The sequence below is a fragment of the Rhineura floridana genome, chromosome 2 (genome assembly GCF_030035675.1).
Source record: "Rhineura floridana isolate rRhiFlo1 chromosome 2, rRhiFlo1.hap2, whole genome shotgun sequence".
Taxonomy (NCBI): Eukaryota; Metazoa; Chordata; class Lepidosauria; order Squamata; family Rhineuridae; genus Rhineura; species Rhineura floridana.
Window position 1 is genome coordinate 165,237,780 of NC_084481.1, and position 18,663 is coordinate 165,256,442.

Genomic DNA, 18,663 nt, shown 5'->3' on the forward strand with positions numbered 1-18,663 from the left:
AAACCAGTTTCTGAAATTGGCCTCTTCCAGTGTTTATAGGGCAAATCCTTAGAGGGGCCCAGGGGCAGGGAATCTTTTTGGGGTTCATTATCCTGGTGGGAAGCCGACTGAGTCTGTAAACTGATAGCAGTGAAGCAAGATCCAAAACTGAGCAGGGCCAGACAGCACACAATCGTACACCCTTAACACATAGAAAATTACACACAAAGACACTTAACACCTACAAACACAGACACACACTTGGCACGCACACACATATTCATGTCCCATCTGGCTCAGTCTTCTTTAGCTATGGAATTTCTATTCACTTATGGAAAGGATCTCTGTTCATTCCATGTGTGGCATAAAGGATAATAAAAAATGCAAGTGGGGATCCTCAAGAGCATGTTTAAATGTATCCTCAGTCCCTAATAGATGAGCTTCTGTTCAGGACTTCAGGCAGCCTGGAACAGGAGCCTTGTAGTGCTGTTCAGGGCTCCTCAGGGAGGGTGGTTTCAGGAGTGGGGGAAAGGAAAAAATGCTAAAGGGATCAGATCTGGGGCCTGCTCCAGCCCTTATTACTATATGGGGGGGGGTTGATGCTCTTTCCCCTTTTTTCTCCTTCCTGAAACCTCTCCCTACAGCATGTGTGAGGGAGAGGTTTTACCCTCCACATTCCGTGGCTCAGCTGTCAGCAGTCCATAGGCCAGAGGTGGGGAACCTTTTCCAGCCCGAGGGTCACATGTAAGTGGTGGGTGGGGCTAGAGGCAAAAGTGGGTGGAGCAATGAATGTACATTTTCCTCTGTACAGTAGGCTAGCTTCTGCACACACTCCCACACCCTTTCTATCCTCCATCCAGACAAGCAAGAGGCATTATCAGAGTTCAAGGGCACATTCCAGCTAGGCAAAAGCACTCGGGGTATGAAGCAGGGCCAGTGAGGGGTGTGGTCTGAGGATATGGGGTGTGGCTTGGAGAGAGTTCCAAGAGCCAAACAGGGAGGCCTGGATGGCCATATTTGGCCCCCAGGCCTGAGATTCCCCATTCCTGCTCTAGACCTTGTCATTAAGAATATTTCTTTGCTTTGACTTTTTTTGGTTTTTAAAAAATTCTTTTAATTTACAAACAAATACACCTGTGCATATCTGAGGATTCCCCTGCGTATGTAGAAGGTACTATATTATTTTTGAGTGGCCTGTTTTCACGGGATCACCCAAGTTTGGTATTAGAGGAAAATGATTTGGGAGCAAAAGGTTTCCAAAGTTTGTATCTCCATTTTTAGTATGAATGGAGACAAATTTGAGATGTTCTGCTACGCCCTCAGCCCTGATGATGGCACAAGCTTCCAGGTAAGGGTGATGATTGAAGCAAATCACTTTATTGACTTACCTCAGGTAAGAGCTGTTTTTCTATAAATCCCAAAGATGTTTTTCTGGAAGATGAGCAGGACTTCCCTTATATTATTTTGTGTCTTGCAAACAGATTCCTCAGCAATCTGCATGACCAGGAAAGGCAGTATCGTAACTAGCATTTGCTGAGTGGGGATTAACTTTTGTGTTGAGGGAATTCACATATATTTTTCTGGAGTTTTCCCTGGCCTAAACAGTAAGCAGGGAATCGTCAGAAGTTCCTTTCTCCTTCTCCCCCACTCCCTTCCTAAACAGCTCTGAATATTTTCTGCCTGATGTCACACTTAGCTTGGCAATGTTAACTGCTCTAGAAAAATGACAGTTGGGAGCTCTGTTTGGATATTTGCAGCTTGTGACCTGAAAAAAAATAATGTATAGATAACAAGAATAACTCACTATAGTTATATATAAAAGTTGTCATGCATTTTGGGCTTGAATTTGTGTGGAAATTCTTTCAGTTCTTCTGGAACATAGGAAGCTGCATCTGTATTGGAATTGTTTTTGTTTTTAAAGATTTTTTAGAGCTTTATCAAATAATAATAACAAACAAGCTATTAACAAGGCTTCTATATATGTTTTATTTAATCCCTTGACTGCTATACCAAGGGTAACTCTTGTGTTTACCTTTGCAAGCCTATCTCTAAGTAACAGCTTTAGGTAGGCAAGTTGCTTTAAGTAGGCAAGAATCTACTGGTATGATGGGAGGCGCTAACAAAAAGTAGGAATAGAGGGCAGCTATACTGGGGTAAATGCCAAAATAGTTGTGCATGCGCAAGCCATAAAGCTCAGGGGATGTGCTTTCTGGACAGAAAGGAGTAGTGGTGAAAACTATGTGTAGATGTTTCCACAAAGTGTTTTCAGAAATCATGACAAAAAGTAGTTGTGTGAAATCTCTGGCAAAGTGTTTATCCTGCTAGGATAGAAAGAGAGGTCCTCTCATTTAACTGTAGATCTGGGTTTAACTCTGGACTTGATCCAGTAACCGCAGGCAGATGACTTCATGCCACAAGATGTTACATTTTTCAGTTTCTAGAAATGAAAGAATAATCCAAGCTGGCTCTGCTACTCATCACCGGCTCCAGCCCAATGAAGATCAAGGCTCCAATTTCTTGCCCCTTCGATGGGAGTCATACTCAGGATCCTCAGTGTCCCACCATTTAAATTCCCATCAAAATGTTGCCCCAACAACTGAAGTTCAGGGCTGCAGCCAGAGTCCTCATGGTTGCTGTTCAGATGGACACACTGTGGCAGCTGGTCCCTTTGGGCAAGGCTGCCCATTTGACACTTGCCATCAGAGCAGGTAAGACAAGCTGGGTAAATCTACATATTTGCCAGCAAAGCTGATGTGTTTGAACAGATGACACCAGGATTTGTTTCATTTTTTTTTCTGGGATAGGTATGGGTGCTGTCCTGATGGAATATCACCTTCTCAGGGCCCAAAGAAAGAAGGGTGCTCACAGTACTACAGTGATGTTTACGTGAACAGAAATGAACCTGCTGCTGCCTCTCCAACAGTAAGGGCTCCTTCAGACATCCTTGTTGTTGTGTGTTCCTGATAATTTATGCTCATGATGCTATCCAGGCAGTTAAGACACAATCCTGCTTTAATACAGTTTGAGCCTGCAAAAGTTTTGGGGCAGACTTACTACTTCACTTCCTGTCACTTCATGCCCCAGAGCTTCCCACTGAAAGCTTGGGAACATCTCATACCACAAATGTTCTGGGGGTGGGGGCACTTTTGTTGCACTGCAGCACAAGAACACCCCTCCAGATGACAAGAATGTGGTAACAATGGGAGCCCTGCAGAACTAATAAAGCAGAATGATGTGTAGACGGTCCAGTATGAATCTACCACTAGTGCCCTATTATGTTGCAGAATACACCTAAGTGTGGGAAGGATTTGTGCTGGAAGCTCTAAGTGAAGTAGCTGAACAGTAATACTAAACACTTACCAGCAGTGTGCCAGATTAGAAATTTTGGGTATCGCCTCAGGATTTCAGTTAAACCTATGGTGATCTTTCTCCTTCCAGAGGTCTAAAGATGTACCTTCCTTCGGGTGGTGATGTTGAGGCATTACAGTGACATGGTGATTTTATTGCATACAGAGTGTAAGGAATAATGATACTTAACATGTATATAGTACTATAAAGTGTTCAAAGCACTTTACATATGTTAATTTAATAATGCTTATAACAATTAGTTGTAGGGAGCTAGTTTCATCTCCACATTGTAGATGGCATGCGTGAGAGAGAGAAAGACCAGCTTACTTAAGGCCATCTAGTGAGAGATTTGAACTAGACACTTCCTGGTTCACAGCTCAGCATTATATAGGGACCATATTGTCCAGTCCCTAATCTATAATTAGAGTTTATAATGCCCCAAGAAACGCTATGCTTGAAGTCAGGTCTGGCTTTGAAATAGTTTTGTAAATGTTTCTCTGGAGTTAATGGGAAGCATGTAGACCTTTACAGGGATTTGTGGCTCAGAGGAATCAAACCAAAAAAGTGGATGAATCAGATTGCTTGCCATGGTATACGTTAAAATCAACAATGTATAACTACAATACACTCCAGATAACAGTCACTGAATTGTAGCATTCCGTTTTCCATTCAGGACTCATGGGCAGCACTTTGACTTTTTGGCACTCTGGACAATCCCATCCCAGCTGTTCTGTTAAGCATAAGTAGTAGTAGAAGCCTCTCCAGAGGCTGAGAATTGTATTTGCAACACCTAATTATCTACTGCATTTCTTTCAGACTTGGCAAAGTGCATGGGCTCAGTGCCCGGGGATAGTGATAGAGGGTGTTTTGAGAACAGAGTTGGGTAGGGCATTGCCCAGCAACTTAGACCATCTGGAGAAATATCCAATTGTCCATAGGTGGGCTGACTGTTAGCTGGTATTATTATTACTGAATTTATTACCCACCCTTCGACCAGGGTGGGTCACAATAATATAAAATACATTTTTAAAAACAGTTTACATTTAAGCTAGAGAGGGTCCTAAAAATACATTTCTCAAATATCAAAAGCCATGGTAAAGAAGTACATTTTCAGCATATGACAAAAGCTATGCAGTGAAGGTGTCAGATGCACCTCTGTGGGGAGGGAATTCTACAACTCAGGGGCTGGCACAGAGAATGCCCTCTCCTGGGCCTCCACCACCCAAACTTCTGAGGGTGCTGGAATTACCAAAGGGCCTCTTCTGCTAATCTCAGCAGCTGAGAGGGTCTGTAGGGAAGGAGGTGGTCTTTCAAATATTTGAGGCCTAAGCCATTTATGGTTTTAAACTCAAGTGTGAGCACTTTGAATTGGGCTGGAAACAAACAAGCAACCCTTATGGTGTGAGCCAGTGATCTTCATTTAGTTCCTGCTAGGCAAGGGGTCAACATTAGAAGTCTGCAGCAAAAAGGCATGCCACTTTCCTCCTTGGCATGTCACTGGGATAGCTTCTGAAATAATCCCCCCCTCCCATGGTTGCTCATAATTCCCAGGATTCTTCCAGGTCATCAGAGAGAAACATCTCGCTGCATGTCTTCATTGTCCACCAAAGGTACCTCATGTCAGGTGTTTAAAGGGATGATCTCTGACACTGAAACAGACTATTTCCTTTCGTGAATTTGTTTCTTGGACTGGTTTTGTTGTATGTGATCTTTTACAATCACTGTTGAATGGGATCATTTCAGTAACATCTGGCTTTGTCTAAGGCAAGCCAAGTTCTGTCCCAGCAGAAGCCAGCAGAGGAGTGCCGAATTTCTACATATGGCTGCTGCTATAACAACATTGCTTCTGCATCAGGACCTCAAGGGGAAGGATGCCTCAACAGACCCAGCCAAAGTAAGTGACACTTTGGTTTTGAAAAGTGGTTCATCCGCTGCTTTCTATCAAAATGGACAGAAACAGTTTGCATCCTTTTCAATGTCATTGTAAACTGTAAAGCCACACTCGAATGTAAAGAATAATAAATTCAAAGTAGGGCTGAGATTCACCTTCAAGATTCCAGTCTCTTGATTCTGCTGGCTTTATAAGAAATTCCTGTAAGTGCCTATGAAATCAGCGGAATCCTGAACATTCTTTCAGTTGTTTTATAGAGCTTCTACATTCAGTGCCCCTGACGGGAAGGATTCACTAATGCAGTCTGTTCTTGATAAGCTGCCCTGAAGAATGAATGACTTCAAAGCACTGTTTCTCAAAAAAAGAAAACAGCATGGCAGGGGCCAAGTGATTACATCCTTGAAGCCACCTGACACCTTGCCTTCCTTTTTAAAGCTGCATTGTGTATCCCACTCAATTACTTCTGGTTGGTTTTTGTAATCTATGATGGGCATAGATAGGCCTAACGTAGAACTAGTCACTTGCATACCCTTGGAGCACAATATCTGTGAGCAATGTCATTTGATACTGAGACAAAATGAGGCCTCTGATGCCTTGAGTCCTGACTCTGTAGCTAAGAGTATATCTATATTGTAAACTTTTTATATAAAATTTTTATTTAAAAAACTGTTACAGCTTTCTCCAAATAATTCTGGGAAATGGTATTGAGAATATTCTTCTAGAGATCTCTAGTTATTAAATAACTAACCATTTGTTGCCTTTTCATTATACCTTCACTTATGACACCTGGCCCCATACTAGGTATGCTCCAGGCCTTTTCAGGTAAGGCTGGATAGCATGAGGGAGAGATTCCTTGCAACCCTATCGCATTTAACTAAGCCTCCAGAGATGGCTTTCTACAGCTGTAGTGTCCTTGATGGCAGAAACACTGACAGGATTTTCTGGCTTCTGAGGTCTGGATGGGGTGACAGGATAAAAATGGGACTTTCTTTAATAATAATAATAAACTTTATTTCTACCCCGCCCTTTTTCCAATAGGACTCAGAGCAGTTATAGCTAAAAGATAACACACCACTAAAACATAGAAATGTATACAATTAAAAATAGAATTAAACTATGAGAAAAATTAAAAACTATAAAACGTACGTTTAAGAACAGCAGATAATTTAAAATAATAAGATCATAATGTAGTCACCCATCCTATGACAATCCTGGCCGTTCTCTATCCCAAATGCCGGTTGAAATAAAACAGTCTTTACCTGTCGCCAGAAAGACGGCAAGGAGGGAGCTAATTGCACCTCACTTGGAAGGGAGTTCTATAGCCTAGGAGCGGCCACCGAAAAGGCCCTATCTCATGTCCCCGTCATATGTACTTGCGAAGGTGTGGGGAGCACAAGAAGGGCCTCACCTGAAGATCTCAAATCCCGGGCAGATTCATGTAGGGAGATACGACCTGCCAAATAGCCTGGACCTGAGCCATATAGGGCTTTGTAGGTCAAAACCAGCACCTTGAATTGTGACCGGAAACAAATTGGCAGCCAATGGAGCTGTTGTAACAGGGGAGTTGTATGGTCCCTGTAACCAGCCCCGGTTAGCACTCTGGCTGCAGCTCTTTGTACCAATTTAAGTTTCCGAACAGTCTTCAAAGGCAGCCCCACATAGAGCATATTACAGTAGTCTATGCACATAGTTCTTGAAAAATAGGATGACAAAATCATCAAGTAAAAAATAGCCTTGCTGTGCCCAAGCAAATGGAGTGAATAAAAAAGGGTTTCAAGTCCGTCATGCCATCTTGTCCAAAGTGTTTGATTTATTGATCATCTAACCAATTAACTGTGATTGGGTGTGGATGTAGTCAGCAGATGTGTGTATTTGCTTAATCTCTAACTACTTTTCTTCTGACATTTTCTGTTAGCTTATCCTATCAATTGTCTGCTACCCAGTGCCCATGGCCCCTGCACAGATTGGACTACTCGCTGGTACTTTGTAAGTGATGTTGGGAAATGCAATAGATTCTGGTATGGGGGCTGCCATGGCAATAACAACAACTTTCCTTCTGAAGAGGAGTGCATGAAAACGTGCCATAATTCAGTGGGAAGGAGTGATGTGGGGCATCACCACCATGTTGCAATTCCTAATACCCACTCTAGTTCTTATCTGCGAGAAGGAGGTGCACAGGAACAACCCCAACAGCAATCTGCAAGAGGAACCATCATTCACAGCCATGGAGGAGGAGGAGGACGTGGGTCTTTCCATGCTCAAGCTGCTTCAGAAACTCACTCAGCGCTACATCATGGGGAGAGAAGCTGGGGAAGGACCATGCGTATAGATGCCGTGCCTGAATCTCAGCAAAGGACTGGCATACTAGATAGCCAGCAGCAGGGTTCCCATCACACAGTTCACGGGGAAAGGGGGAAGGATCCAGCAAACCATCTCCATGGTTTGGGGAAAACTGTGGTCTCTGACCACTCTGAGAAGCGGCTGACTGTCAATGGTCAGACAGTTCACCATGAGCATGAAGAGTGGAGAAGAGAATCTGCAGATGGATCAGTAGTGAATGGATTTGGACATCAAGCCCCAGCAGGCTCTTCTTTCCAACATTCTCTAAACAGGTAGCATTTTTGTACTATCATACTTTCCTGAAGGGAGTTGTTTTCTGCAGCATGAGAACATTTGTTTATTGAGGACAGAACCTATAATAAAAGAATCCTAAAATAAGTCTGCCACAGAAATATTTCACACACACACACAAGATGTCAGCTACCTTCTGCCAGGACTTTCTTATTCATTCTTAAGGGGGCAGGTGTTTCTTTCTATACAGTCATACCTCTGTTAACAAAGCAGATGCATTCCTGGACATTTCTTCCTTAACAGAAACTCTGGTACCAGAGGTAGAAACAACATGGAAATAATTGGGTTAAGTTCCGACACCCACTCATAGATGGTGGGGGCAGCTTCAATAGGGGCTTTAGAGGGTGCCTACCTGACGCCTACCTGGCACCCACCCACTCCCCCTCCTTCCCCTTCCCTCCTTCCCCTCCTCTGAATCATATTGGATCCTTCCTTCCCCAGCCCTGGGAGAAAGCAAGAGATCTCTTTAATGCAAAGACACAGGCTTGTCAGTTTTACCCTAGCAAGCAAAGGCACAGGCTTATCAGTTTATTGATAGCAAAGCAAAGACACAGCCTAGTCAGTTTCACCAAGGCATAGACTTGTCAATTTATTAGCAAAGCAAAACTGGTCAGTTTCATAAAAGCCTTTATAAAAGCCTTCCTTAAAAGGAGTTTGGTTCCTGAAGGTTAACTGAGGTGTTACTCTATACACATTCCTACTAACTTCACAAAGGAACATGGATGAGCCATGTGTGAGAACAGATTTGTAGTCAGCTGTAATTCTCCTGAGTCCTGTAGATGAAAGAACACTTATTCCTGATTCTGATGCCAAGCAGTTCTGTTCTTTTTAAACCTGTGGTTGTGGGTAATTTCAAACTCTTATTTGGGCTTTTTGAACAACAAAAGGTGGTTAGCTAGAAGGCCTCAGCTCTCGAACATCCTAAAGATAAGCATTTGGATATGGCAAGTTGGTTTGGTCCTTCATCTGGATAAGATCGTTCTGGATCAAGATCTGGTTTTAATTCTTGCAGAGAAATACCTATTTATGAATTTTGGATCTGATATGTATGTGATGCAGCAGGTTAATCATCTCCAGTCAGTTTGCATTGACTGGGTTGCAGAAGATTCTTCTCCTACTGCTTCCTAGCTATAGCAACATACAGACTGGTTCCAACACTGTCTTCCTTGACTTGGATCCACAGGATTAGGTAAAATGCCATATTAGTTACTCGAGACTCCATTGGCCTTGGAGAAGTGTTAGAACTTTTCACTCTATCAACAGCTATACATTGCTCATACTGCCTTTTAAAGCAACCTTAGAACCTTGGGCTAATGGTTGTATGTCTTTCAGGGTCCTCTTAGATGGATCAGAATCTTCAGCAGTGGAGGCAAGCTTGGGACAAAGCATTCGTCTTCTCTGCAAGGCAAGCAATTCCCGATTTTCCAGGGTTGAATGGCAGAAGAATGGGCGGCCAGTGTCCTCTGACAGGTGAGCCTAGCACCATCTCACCTTGGAACCTACCCTGTTGCAACCTAATAACACTGTAGAGGTTTTGGGGAGAGTGGAGGACCTTGACATAATTCTCACATTTTAAAATTCTTAGACTTTCACAAACACAGTAATTTTGATAAATTGTGGGAGAAGCTTCTTATGTATTATTAATGTGGGACCTGCAACAAAATATTGCAGTGTAAAGTGCTGTTCAGGATTCCAGCCGCTACATTCCATTCTTACACACACAGGCTGCCCCCCAATTTTACATCCCCCCCCCACCAGTCAGTTAGTATTCTGTGCCCACTGAACACGCTCAGATTTCATTGGGCTGTTTTGGGAATATATATCCCTCTTAGATTTTTTTTCTAAAGATATCTTTCTACTTCAAACTTTGGGGCTTCTTCCGGTCTGCTGCTACTTCCCTCTTGTGTGTGAATGGTGCATTTTGGTTGCATAAGGACCAGCATTCAGAGAACTGAGATTGCTAAGAGATTGACTAATACCAGACAGACCAGTATAAAAATTCTGCACGGAGCAAAGTGGAATCCTGTGGCCCTTGTGCATGTTATGAAAACCAAGTTAACTTTTTACACACGCGTGTATTTTGCATTATTCGCTGGGCCCAACCTCCTACATAACCACTAGAAAAACTGATGAGCCATCCACCACTTCTTTTAAGATTCCATCAGGCATTGCCCACTCACTTTCAAGCCTGTAAATAAGTAAGTTTCTGTTAACAAGCATTGGATGCCAACAATGTTTGGTGCTGCTTTAAACCCAGTCTACAATATTTGACAATTCTCTCATTTTCCCCTTTCAGGCATACCTACCAGTCAGACAGTTCCTTGGTGATCAGCCAGCTGAAAGCAGAGGATGCTGGAACCTACATGTGCATCATTGCAAATGGGAGGGTAGAACACAGAAAGATTGAACTGAGGGTCAAAGGTTGTTTCTGTTTTAATCCTTCATCCAACTTCATTTTTGTCATAAGTCAGAGGCCAGTTATTTAGTATAATCTCAATGTCCTGCTCTCCTTCTCAGCATATGATTTATTTAAATTTGCATGCTACCCTTTACTTCTCTTGCTGCTCTACTCTTGCAGTAAAGTTTGTTAAGCTGCCGTGTTGCAGCCATTAGCTGCCATTGGCTTCGTTGTTCAAGGGGTTCACCGGGATTGGGCAATGAGCATGTGAATAGTAAAGGGGTGGGACTTTGGTGTTCTTAGAACTTAAATTTCAAGGCAAACAAGCAACATTTCTTAACCACATCAGCACTGCCTAGATTTCAATGGGCCTTCAAGTGACACATTGTAGCTGCAAATCAGCGGAACATTTTCTGAACATTTTTAAGGAGGGATGGGAAACCTGTGGCCTTCCAGATGATTCTGAACTTCCCTTCCCTTCACCCCTGACCGTTAGTCATAATGGCTGGGCCAGACATTATCTGGAGGACCACAGGTTCCCTACACCTGTTTTAAAGGGAACAGGCAGCTAGATAGTTGCTGGTTATGGTACGTATAAAGTTACCTCTGCACAAAAATCAGTAGCTAAGGGGCAATCTTATTTGGAATTCTCTCTCTGTCTCTAGAAATCCCTGGATCAGATGCATCACAGAGAACAAGGCATCAGTTGACTCATGGTCCAAATCACCAGCACAGAACGTTTGGTACAAGATTTAGCGGTGGGCAGTCATTCGACTCTGCTGTGCATCCTCAGACTACATACTGGTAAAGCTAACAGCAACCATTAGTATCCCTATGGTCTCTACCATATTGTAAACTAGGCTGGCCCTGTAATATTGTGGCCCTGTAATATTGTTAGACAAGAGGACTCTTTAGAGACTGGCCCATATGATGATATAGGTATGATATCACAGCTATATTGCATATAATCTCAGGAATGTTCACAGCAGCCTTCTGGAAAAATGGCTCATTGGTGTCCTGTTTAGAAGTCCACCCCATGTTTTAATGTACCAACATCTGGAACAGTTCCAGTATAGGGTTTTACACATTCTGCCCCTCCCATCACAAGCTAGACCTGATCAGAAAGCCATAGAAGATTCTGGTTTACCTCACTAAATTAGAGCAGGGCTGGTTAACTTGTCCTCCAGATGTCACTGGACTCCAACTCTTATAAGTACTAGCTCAGCCTTTCCCAACTAGTGGGCCACCAGATGTTGTTGGACCACAACTCCCATCAGCCTCAGCCAGCATTGCCAATGGTCAGGAAAGATGGGAATTGTGGTCCAACAACATCTGGTGGCCCACTAGTTGGGAAACGCTGTAACTAGCTGATATTAAAATTGTTTTAATACTCTGCTTTGAACACTTGCCTGCATTTTCCTTCATTTCTCAAAGATCTTACAGTTGGAAGGAAACAGGCATCTGTAATGAGGACAGTAGTCTTAAAGGAAGAAAAAGTAGTTATAAAATAAGCCACACTTGTAAGAGTCAAAGGCCCTGGTAAGGTCAGGACTCCTTGACACAGACAAATGATTTAAATACTTTGTTATCTTAGTGGTTATTGTGCACAGTTCTGTTTTAAAATTCAGTGACCCAATTACAGCTCAATTTAGGGTGCATTTTTAACCCTGGTCGCTGAACAGTGGGGTCCACAGCCCTGCCAAGCATGCCAGCTAGGGTGGAAGTGAGCAGATTCCTGTGCCAGCCTGGAACTGATGCAGTGATCAAACCCAAATCAGGCCTGGTATCATCACATGGCAGCTGTGGGGCCGGCTCAGGATTCAGTGGATCCTAGGTTGCCCTATTTTAGAATTTTCCACTGGCTGCTACTGGCAGGAAACTTGCCGGTGGCACTGCCACCCTCCCAGGTCACCTGGTGGGCAGAGGCTGACAGGAATGGGCAGAGGAACACCTCCACCCAATCCAGACACACGGCCATCACTGGAGGATAACTGAAACAGCTTAGAATTTCTCACTTTGTGTCAATGGGTATCATCTCAGGATAACAGCTGAGAGTCATGTTCTACTAGAGTTAATAATAATAATAATAAATTTTATTTCTAGGCCGCCTATCTGGCCGCACAAGCGGCCACTCTAGGCGGCGTACAAGATAAAGTAAAATACAACATACAAAGTACATAAAAACCCAAGAACTGCAATATAAAACGAAACCGAACCCACCCATAGCTAAAACCAATGAAACCCAAAACAAAAAACAAAACAAAAGACAAAACCCCAGGCCACCTCAGCCAGCCGGCTTATGGATCCCTCCAACAAGGGACAGGTGATGGAAATTAGTCACAGCTGGCTGGGTACCTGGGACCTGGTCCTGCAGGAGGCACGTCTGCCAGGCAGCAGTCCCACTGGGAAGGGTGGTGGAGGTGGTGTTCCAACAGCAGCAGCAGCAACAGCAGGCTCTCCTTCCCTGGGTGGCGATGTTCTCCTTCTTCCTGCAGGCACTGGGTCTCCCAGGCCACCTCAGCCAGCCGGCTTATGGATCCCTCCAACGAGGGACAGGTGATGGAAATTCGTCACAGCTGGCTGGGTACCTGGGACCTGGTCCTGCAGGAGGCACGTCTGCCAGGCAGCAGTCCCACTGGGAAGGGTGGTGGAGGTGGTGTTCCAACAGCAGCAGCAACAGCAGGCTCTCCTTCCCTGGGTGGCGATGTTCTCCTTCTTCCTGCAGGCACTGGGTCTCTGCTAGGTTTATTTTATTTTATTTTTATTTATTTAATTTAATTTATAAACCGCCCTTAGCCGAAGGCTCCCTGGGCGGTGTACAACATAAAATAATACAATAAATCAACAGTCACAAAATATAAAATACAAATATATAACAATAAATAAATTAGAATGACCAAAACATTAAAACGTATTTAAAATACATTAAAATGCCTGGGAGAATAGGAAGGTTTTAACCTGGTTCTGCTCTGCTAGGGAGCACTGAGAAAGTTAAGGGTTGGAAGCAGGTGACAGAATAGAGGAAAAGACTATTTGTCTTCCTTTAGCTACTCCTGGCTTTTTTGAACTCATGCCAGTTCTAGTTTCCTGCTAGTTGTGGCCATAGGTAGGGACCTTAGTGCACTGTTTCTCTAGTGATCATAGTCCTAGCTGCTGCCACTCCAGCCTGAGCCATATGGGTAAGCTGCAGCGCTTGCCAACTGCTCTTGACTACTGTCTCCATTCTTCCCAGGACTAAGTGAGTGGTATTGGGCAAGTTTTTATTTAATGAATTCCTAACCTGCCTTTCAGGGGACATTGCCTTTACAAGGCAGTTTATTAAAAAAAAAGTTAGAACTGCTCTCACTCCTTAATTCAGCTGGCTTCATCGGTCGCTCTCTAGTTAGCTGCTAGCCTGAGCTGTTGGGGATGTCTCTTCACTCTGGACTAGCTTGGGAAGGGAATGGGAATAAGATGGCCTTTCAGTACCTGTCTGGTAAGTCTTGAAGTTCTTTATCCTTGGCTTCTGGGACTGAAGCGCCAAACCTACTCTGTGTGGAGATCCTCAAATACAGTGCCTTGCAAAAGGAGTCAAACCCTGACCAATGCTCTGGTATTACTGAATGACAAATGGTATATTGTAATTTTGTTCTGTATGATATTTTATTTTGAAACACTGAAACTCAAAATCAATTATTGTAACGTGACATTTATTTTATGTTGGGAAATGTTTGTAAGAAACAAAAAACTGAAACATGTTGCGTGCCTAAGTATTCAACCCCCACCCATTAATATCTGGTAGAGCCACCTTTCGCTGCAATAATAGCTTTAAGTCTTTTGGGGTAGGTATACACCAGCTTTGCACACAGTGTCGGAGGGAGTTTATCCCATTCTTCTTGGGAGATATGCTCCAGGATGGTTGGACGTTGCTTGTGGACCACAATTTTCAAAGAGCACCACAGATTCTCAATGGGATTGAGATCAGGACTTTGACTAGGCCACTGTAGGACATTCACCTTTTTGTTCTTGAGCCAGTCCAGTGTTGCTTTGGCCTTGTGCTTGGCATCCTTGTCCTGCTGAAAAGTGAATTTCCTCCCAAGTGTCAGTTTTTTAGTGGACTGCAGCAGGTTCTCTTGCAGTATTTCCCTGTATTTTGCTCCATCTATTCTTCCTTCGATTTTAACAAGATGCCCACTCCCTGTTGATGAGAAGCATCGCCACAGCATGATGCTGCCACCACCATGCTTCACTGTAGGGATGGTGTGTCTTGAGGCATGGGCAGTGTTAGATTTGCGCCACACATAGTGCTCTGAGTTTTGGCCAAAAAGCTCTCTCTTGGTCTAATCTGACCACAAAACCTTTTCCCACATCACAGCTGGGGCACTCTCATGCTTTCTGGCAAACTCCAGACATGCTTTCAGATGGTACCTTTTGAGTAACGACTTCTTTCTTGCCACCCTCCCATACAGGCCAGTGTTATGCAGAACTCTTGATGTGGTTGACTGGTGCACCATTACTCCACTCCCAGCCACTGAACTCTGTAGCTCCTTCAATGTGATTGACACTTGGATATGATTTTGTACCCTTTTCCTAATCTATGCATTTGTATTACATTATCTCTCACTTCTGTAGAATGCTCTTTGGACTTCATTTTCCTTCAGATCCACAGCCTGACCAATGATCCTTCAGCAGTGGGGGTTTTATCCTGACACTGTGACAGCAACTTTAATGGTTCACAGGTGGAGGCCAGTCATAATGTGACTGTGTCCTCGATAGGGCAATTTCCTTCATATGTGTAAACTGGGAGCTTCCACAGCACAGGGGCTGAATACTTATGCAAGCAACATGTTTCAGTTTTTTATGTTTCTTACAAACAGTTCCCAACATAAAACCAAGGTCACTTTACAATAATTGATTTTGAGTTTCAGCATTTCAAAATAAAGTATCATGCAGAACAAAATTACAATATACCATTAGTAATTCAGTAATATGAGAGCATTGGTCAGGGGTCTGACTACTTTTGTAAGGCACTGTAATTGTATGATAAAACAGTAACATTCTGCTGAAATTCCTCCAGCCTTTTGTAGAAATCACCATAAAGAGCCAGGCAGCTACATGGACACCACTGAAAAGAACATTCTGTTACAAGGGATTCTTGTGGCTGAAGGCATTCTCTAGGCTTGCAGCCAAGGGAGTACTTAGGAAAGATGTGTTTATACAAGCCTGCACTTTGTACCAGTTGGTTTTCTGCTTCTGTCTTATGTGTAGCCTCTGCAGCTCAGATCATTCATACTCAGATCAAGATGAGGAGCCACTGCATACTCTGGGGAAGGAGGCTTTCACAGGTGCCAGTCACAGGAGAAGCCAAAGGAAAGGGTTTAGTTACATTATACAGTACAGATTCAAAATGCTTTTCTCATACCCAGCACATTTGTTTTCCAGGTTAAAAATGTATAAGAATGAACCCTCAATAGTCAATGCCAACATTGGTGAGCGGGTCAGATTGCCTTGCCGTGTAGAGGCTTTGCCTTCTCTAACCATCGAGTGGCAGAAAGATGGACAGCCCATCTCCTCTCCAAGGTAAGCTACAGCTAACATGTTTCTACTCTCCCATCTTTCACTTTCTATTCAAACCACTCTGAGCAATAGGTCTGCACCTTTACATTAATTGTGGATAAACATTTGTTACCATTTTTGTTTTTTAAACCACATTCTCTGATAACTTACCTTTTCTCTTTGTGCCCTATATAGCATGCTTTCTCTGTGATGCTATAGATCACGTTTATCTCTAAGTTACTCAGGCCAGACCCCCTTTGCCTGTTGCCAAACGCACAGGTCACTCTGCATTTCAATTTCTCAGTTCTTATTTTAGCACAACCTTCTCTCAGTTACTCCAAAGGTGCCTCTACAACTTTGTTTCACAGCTACCTGCTATTTTCTCTGCACCACCATAGGACTCTCTACATCTGCACCTGTATTATCCCCACTTCTCATCCTCCATCCCTAGGTCTCTGTATTTCCAACTCTCACTGCCCTCCTTTTCTTCAGTCTGTTTGCTGTTTCTGCCCACCTCAATCCTTGCTCAATTCAGCATCAACAATACACTTCACACCAACGCAGGAGTTTCTGATAAAAGTAAGTGGTACAGCATGGTACCAAATGGGTGAAGTTGTCTGGGGTCATGGGCGGTTGTAGACTCCTTACTTTTTCAGGAGCAGGGTCCCTATGTATGAGTCAATTGGCATAAAAGGGGAGCAGGTTAGCTACTGAGAAGAGCCTTCACACTTGGCTAATGAGGTTCCTTGTCCCTTCATACTGATTGGAGCCAATCAGAATGAAAGGAGGTACATTAGTCACTGAGAAGACTCTTCTCAGTAGCTAACACACATCCCCTTTCATGCTGATTGGCTCCTTGCATAAGTGAGAAGTGAGCTTCATGGCAAAGTACCTTGGTCTCCCAAATCCTAGTCCTTCACTTGGTTTAATTTCATAATTCTTAAAATCAAAACTGTTCTGGCAATGTTTAGCCTCCAGATAGAGAAAATGGAGGATGCACACAGCAGTTTTATTCTGGTTCTATAATTCTGTAATTGTAGAAAAGACAGTGAGTTGTGCGGGCATGGCTGTGAAGGGACCCTGCACTTCTGAATTTGCCTCTACGCTACTGGTTCCAAATCCAGAGAGAGGTGGAGCAACAGAGATGTAGTGATGCAGGCATACTACTGCCACTTCTATTTTTGATGGGCTTCGGCGCTCTTTATATGTTACTACAAAGGTATAAAAAAGGCTGCAAAGCAGATGGGGAGAGCTGCAGTCTTATTTATACATTGCTTTTCAGGCAAACAAGTCTCTATTGAAACTATAAACAGCCAAGACATGCTACAGGGGAGCAAACATTTTGAAAGGTAGATCTCTCCTGGCCTCGGGACAAGATGATCCTTAACCTGGTGGTAGTGGTTGGGGGGAGGAGAGGCCACCTCAGCTGGATCACTGGTAACTAGGTGGTGGGCAGCTCTCCATGCTTTTCTGTCTCCTTCCTCCCCCTCCCTTCAGGGCAAGATGCTCCTTCGTACCCTGTGGTGCTGGCTGGGGAAGGAGAAGCCTCCTGGAGGCTGCCCTTATGTTGTACTGGCCTGTTCCACTTACCCACACAGATACACATGCACCAACCCACACACTTTTAGTGGCTTGCGTGGTCCTTATTCTGGTTAAACAAATTCATTACAAAATTCACTAAAATGATTCACTTATAACCTGTTGTGACCACTTAAAAATATGAAATCTCCAGTTGTCACAACCACCAATTTTGGTTAAGTCATTACCTAATAATTGCCAGCAAAGGAGGTGAAGCCCACGTGCATTGTATAGGCTGTTCAAAAGGATGAGCTTAAAAATAGACTGGTGCTCTTTTGTTGCTATGGGCTTTGCAGCAGTCGGACAGGGCTGACAGCTGTACCACAGAGGCCATAAAAAAGTTGTGAGAGATCTGGAGGCACAGTAAGGACAACTGAATTCAGACTACATTTTGAACCATTTAACTTCTCAAAGAAGTTATCAGTACAAGGCATGAACCATATAAAATGCTTTTAATAATCTCTTCTCATGAAGACTCATAGTAATTATTGTTCTCCTGCTTTCTAGGCACAGGCAGCAGTCAGATGGTGCTTTGGTTATCGGCCGTCTTGCTCCTGAAGATGCTGGCTTCTTTACCTGCATTGCTTCCAATGGTCAGGACCAGGATCAGAGAAGAATCCAGATCATAGCTAGAGGTACTAAAAAGAGGAGGGTAGTAGGTTTTGTTTTGTTATCAAGGGAATGCTAGTGAACTTGTGTGAGAAGAAAATAGAGATGCTTCATTTTTGTTGCTGCTGTTAAATCAAGCATCAGGCCAATGAACATTGCCAAGAGCTAATTTACACTTACAACCAATCTCAAGTGGGAGCTAGTTGTGTATTTAGGTCATCCGAAATAGAAAATGAGAGAGGGTTGCAGTGGTGTGTGTGTGTATGTGTGTTTTAAATCACAACACCTGAGCCACTTACACAGAGTAGTCCTCACATGGTTCTGTTTCAAGCAGCCACCTGCATGATTATTAGTACTTGGTGTTAATAATGATGAAGCTGAGTTTGGGCCCCTCCAGATCAGAGCTTGGAAAAGTTACTTTTTTGAACTACAACTCCCATCAGCCAATCTAGTGGCCATGCTGGCTGGGGCTGATGGGAGTTGTAGTTCAAAAAAGTAACTTTTCCAAGTTCTGCTCCAGATACTTATTTGAACATTCATCCTGATTTGCTTACACAAACCTTAAGTGGAGGTTAAATTGTATCTAGTCTTTATTGAGAATTTGTTCTGACTTGTTTGCAGGACAGTGATTCAACAATGAGCATCCATCCTGATTTGCTTGAGGAATATTTACATGTCTCTGTGTTATTCATTC

The 18,663-nt window shown here is 43.4% G+C and overlaps 1 protein-coding gene across 5 annotated transcripts in view; it reads left to right on the forward strand.

Annotated features, from left to right (window-relative positions):
- Positions 1–18,663, forward strand: part of PAPLN (papilin, proteoglycan like sulfated glycoprotein) — an 84,914-nt gene that overhangs the window by 56,172 nt on the left and 10,079 nt on the right. For all 5 annotated transcript variants that reach the window (XM_061611239.1, XM_061611238.1, XM_061611237.1 and 2 more), the window contains 9 exons: positions 2,414–2,687; positions 2,784–2,901; positions 5,092–5,221; positions 7,134–7,830; positions 9,182–9,319; positions 10,146–10,270; positions 10,913–11,051; positions 15,669–15,806; positions 17,868–17,995. In XM_061611239.1, coding sequence (XP_061467223.1) covers positions 2,414–2,687; positions 2,784–2,901; positions 5,092–5,221; positions 7,134–7,830; positions 9,182–9,319; positions 10,146–10,270; positions 10,913–11,051; positions 15,669–15,806; positions 17,868–17,995 — 1,887 coding nt within the window. The remainder of the gene's footprint in view (positions 1–2,413; positions 2,688–2,783; positions 2,902–5,091; positions 5,222–7,133; positions 7,831–9,181; positions 9,320–10,145; positions 10,271–10,912; positions 11,052–15,668; positions 15,807–17,867; positions 17,996–18,663) is intronic.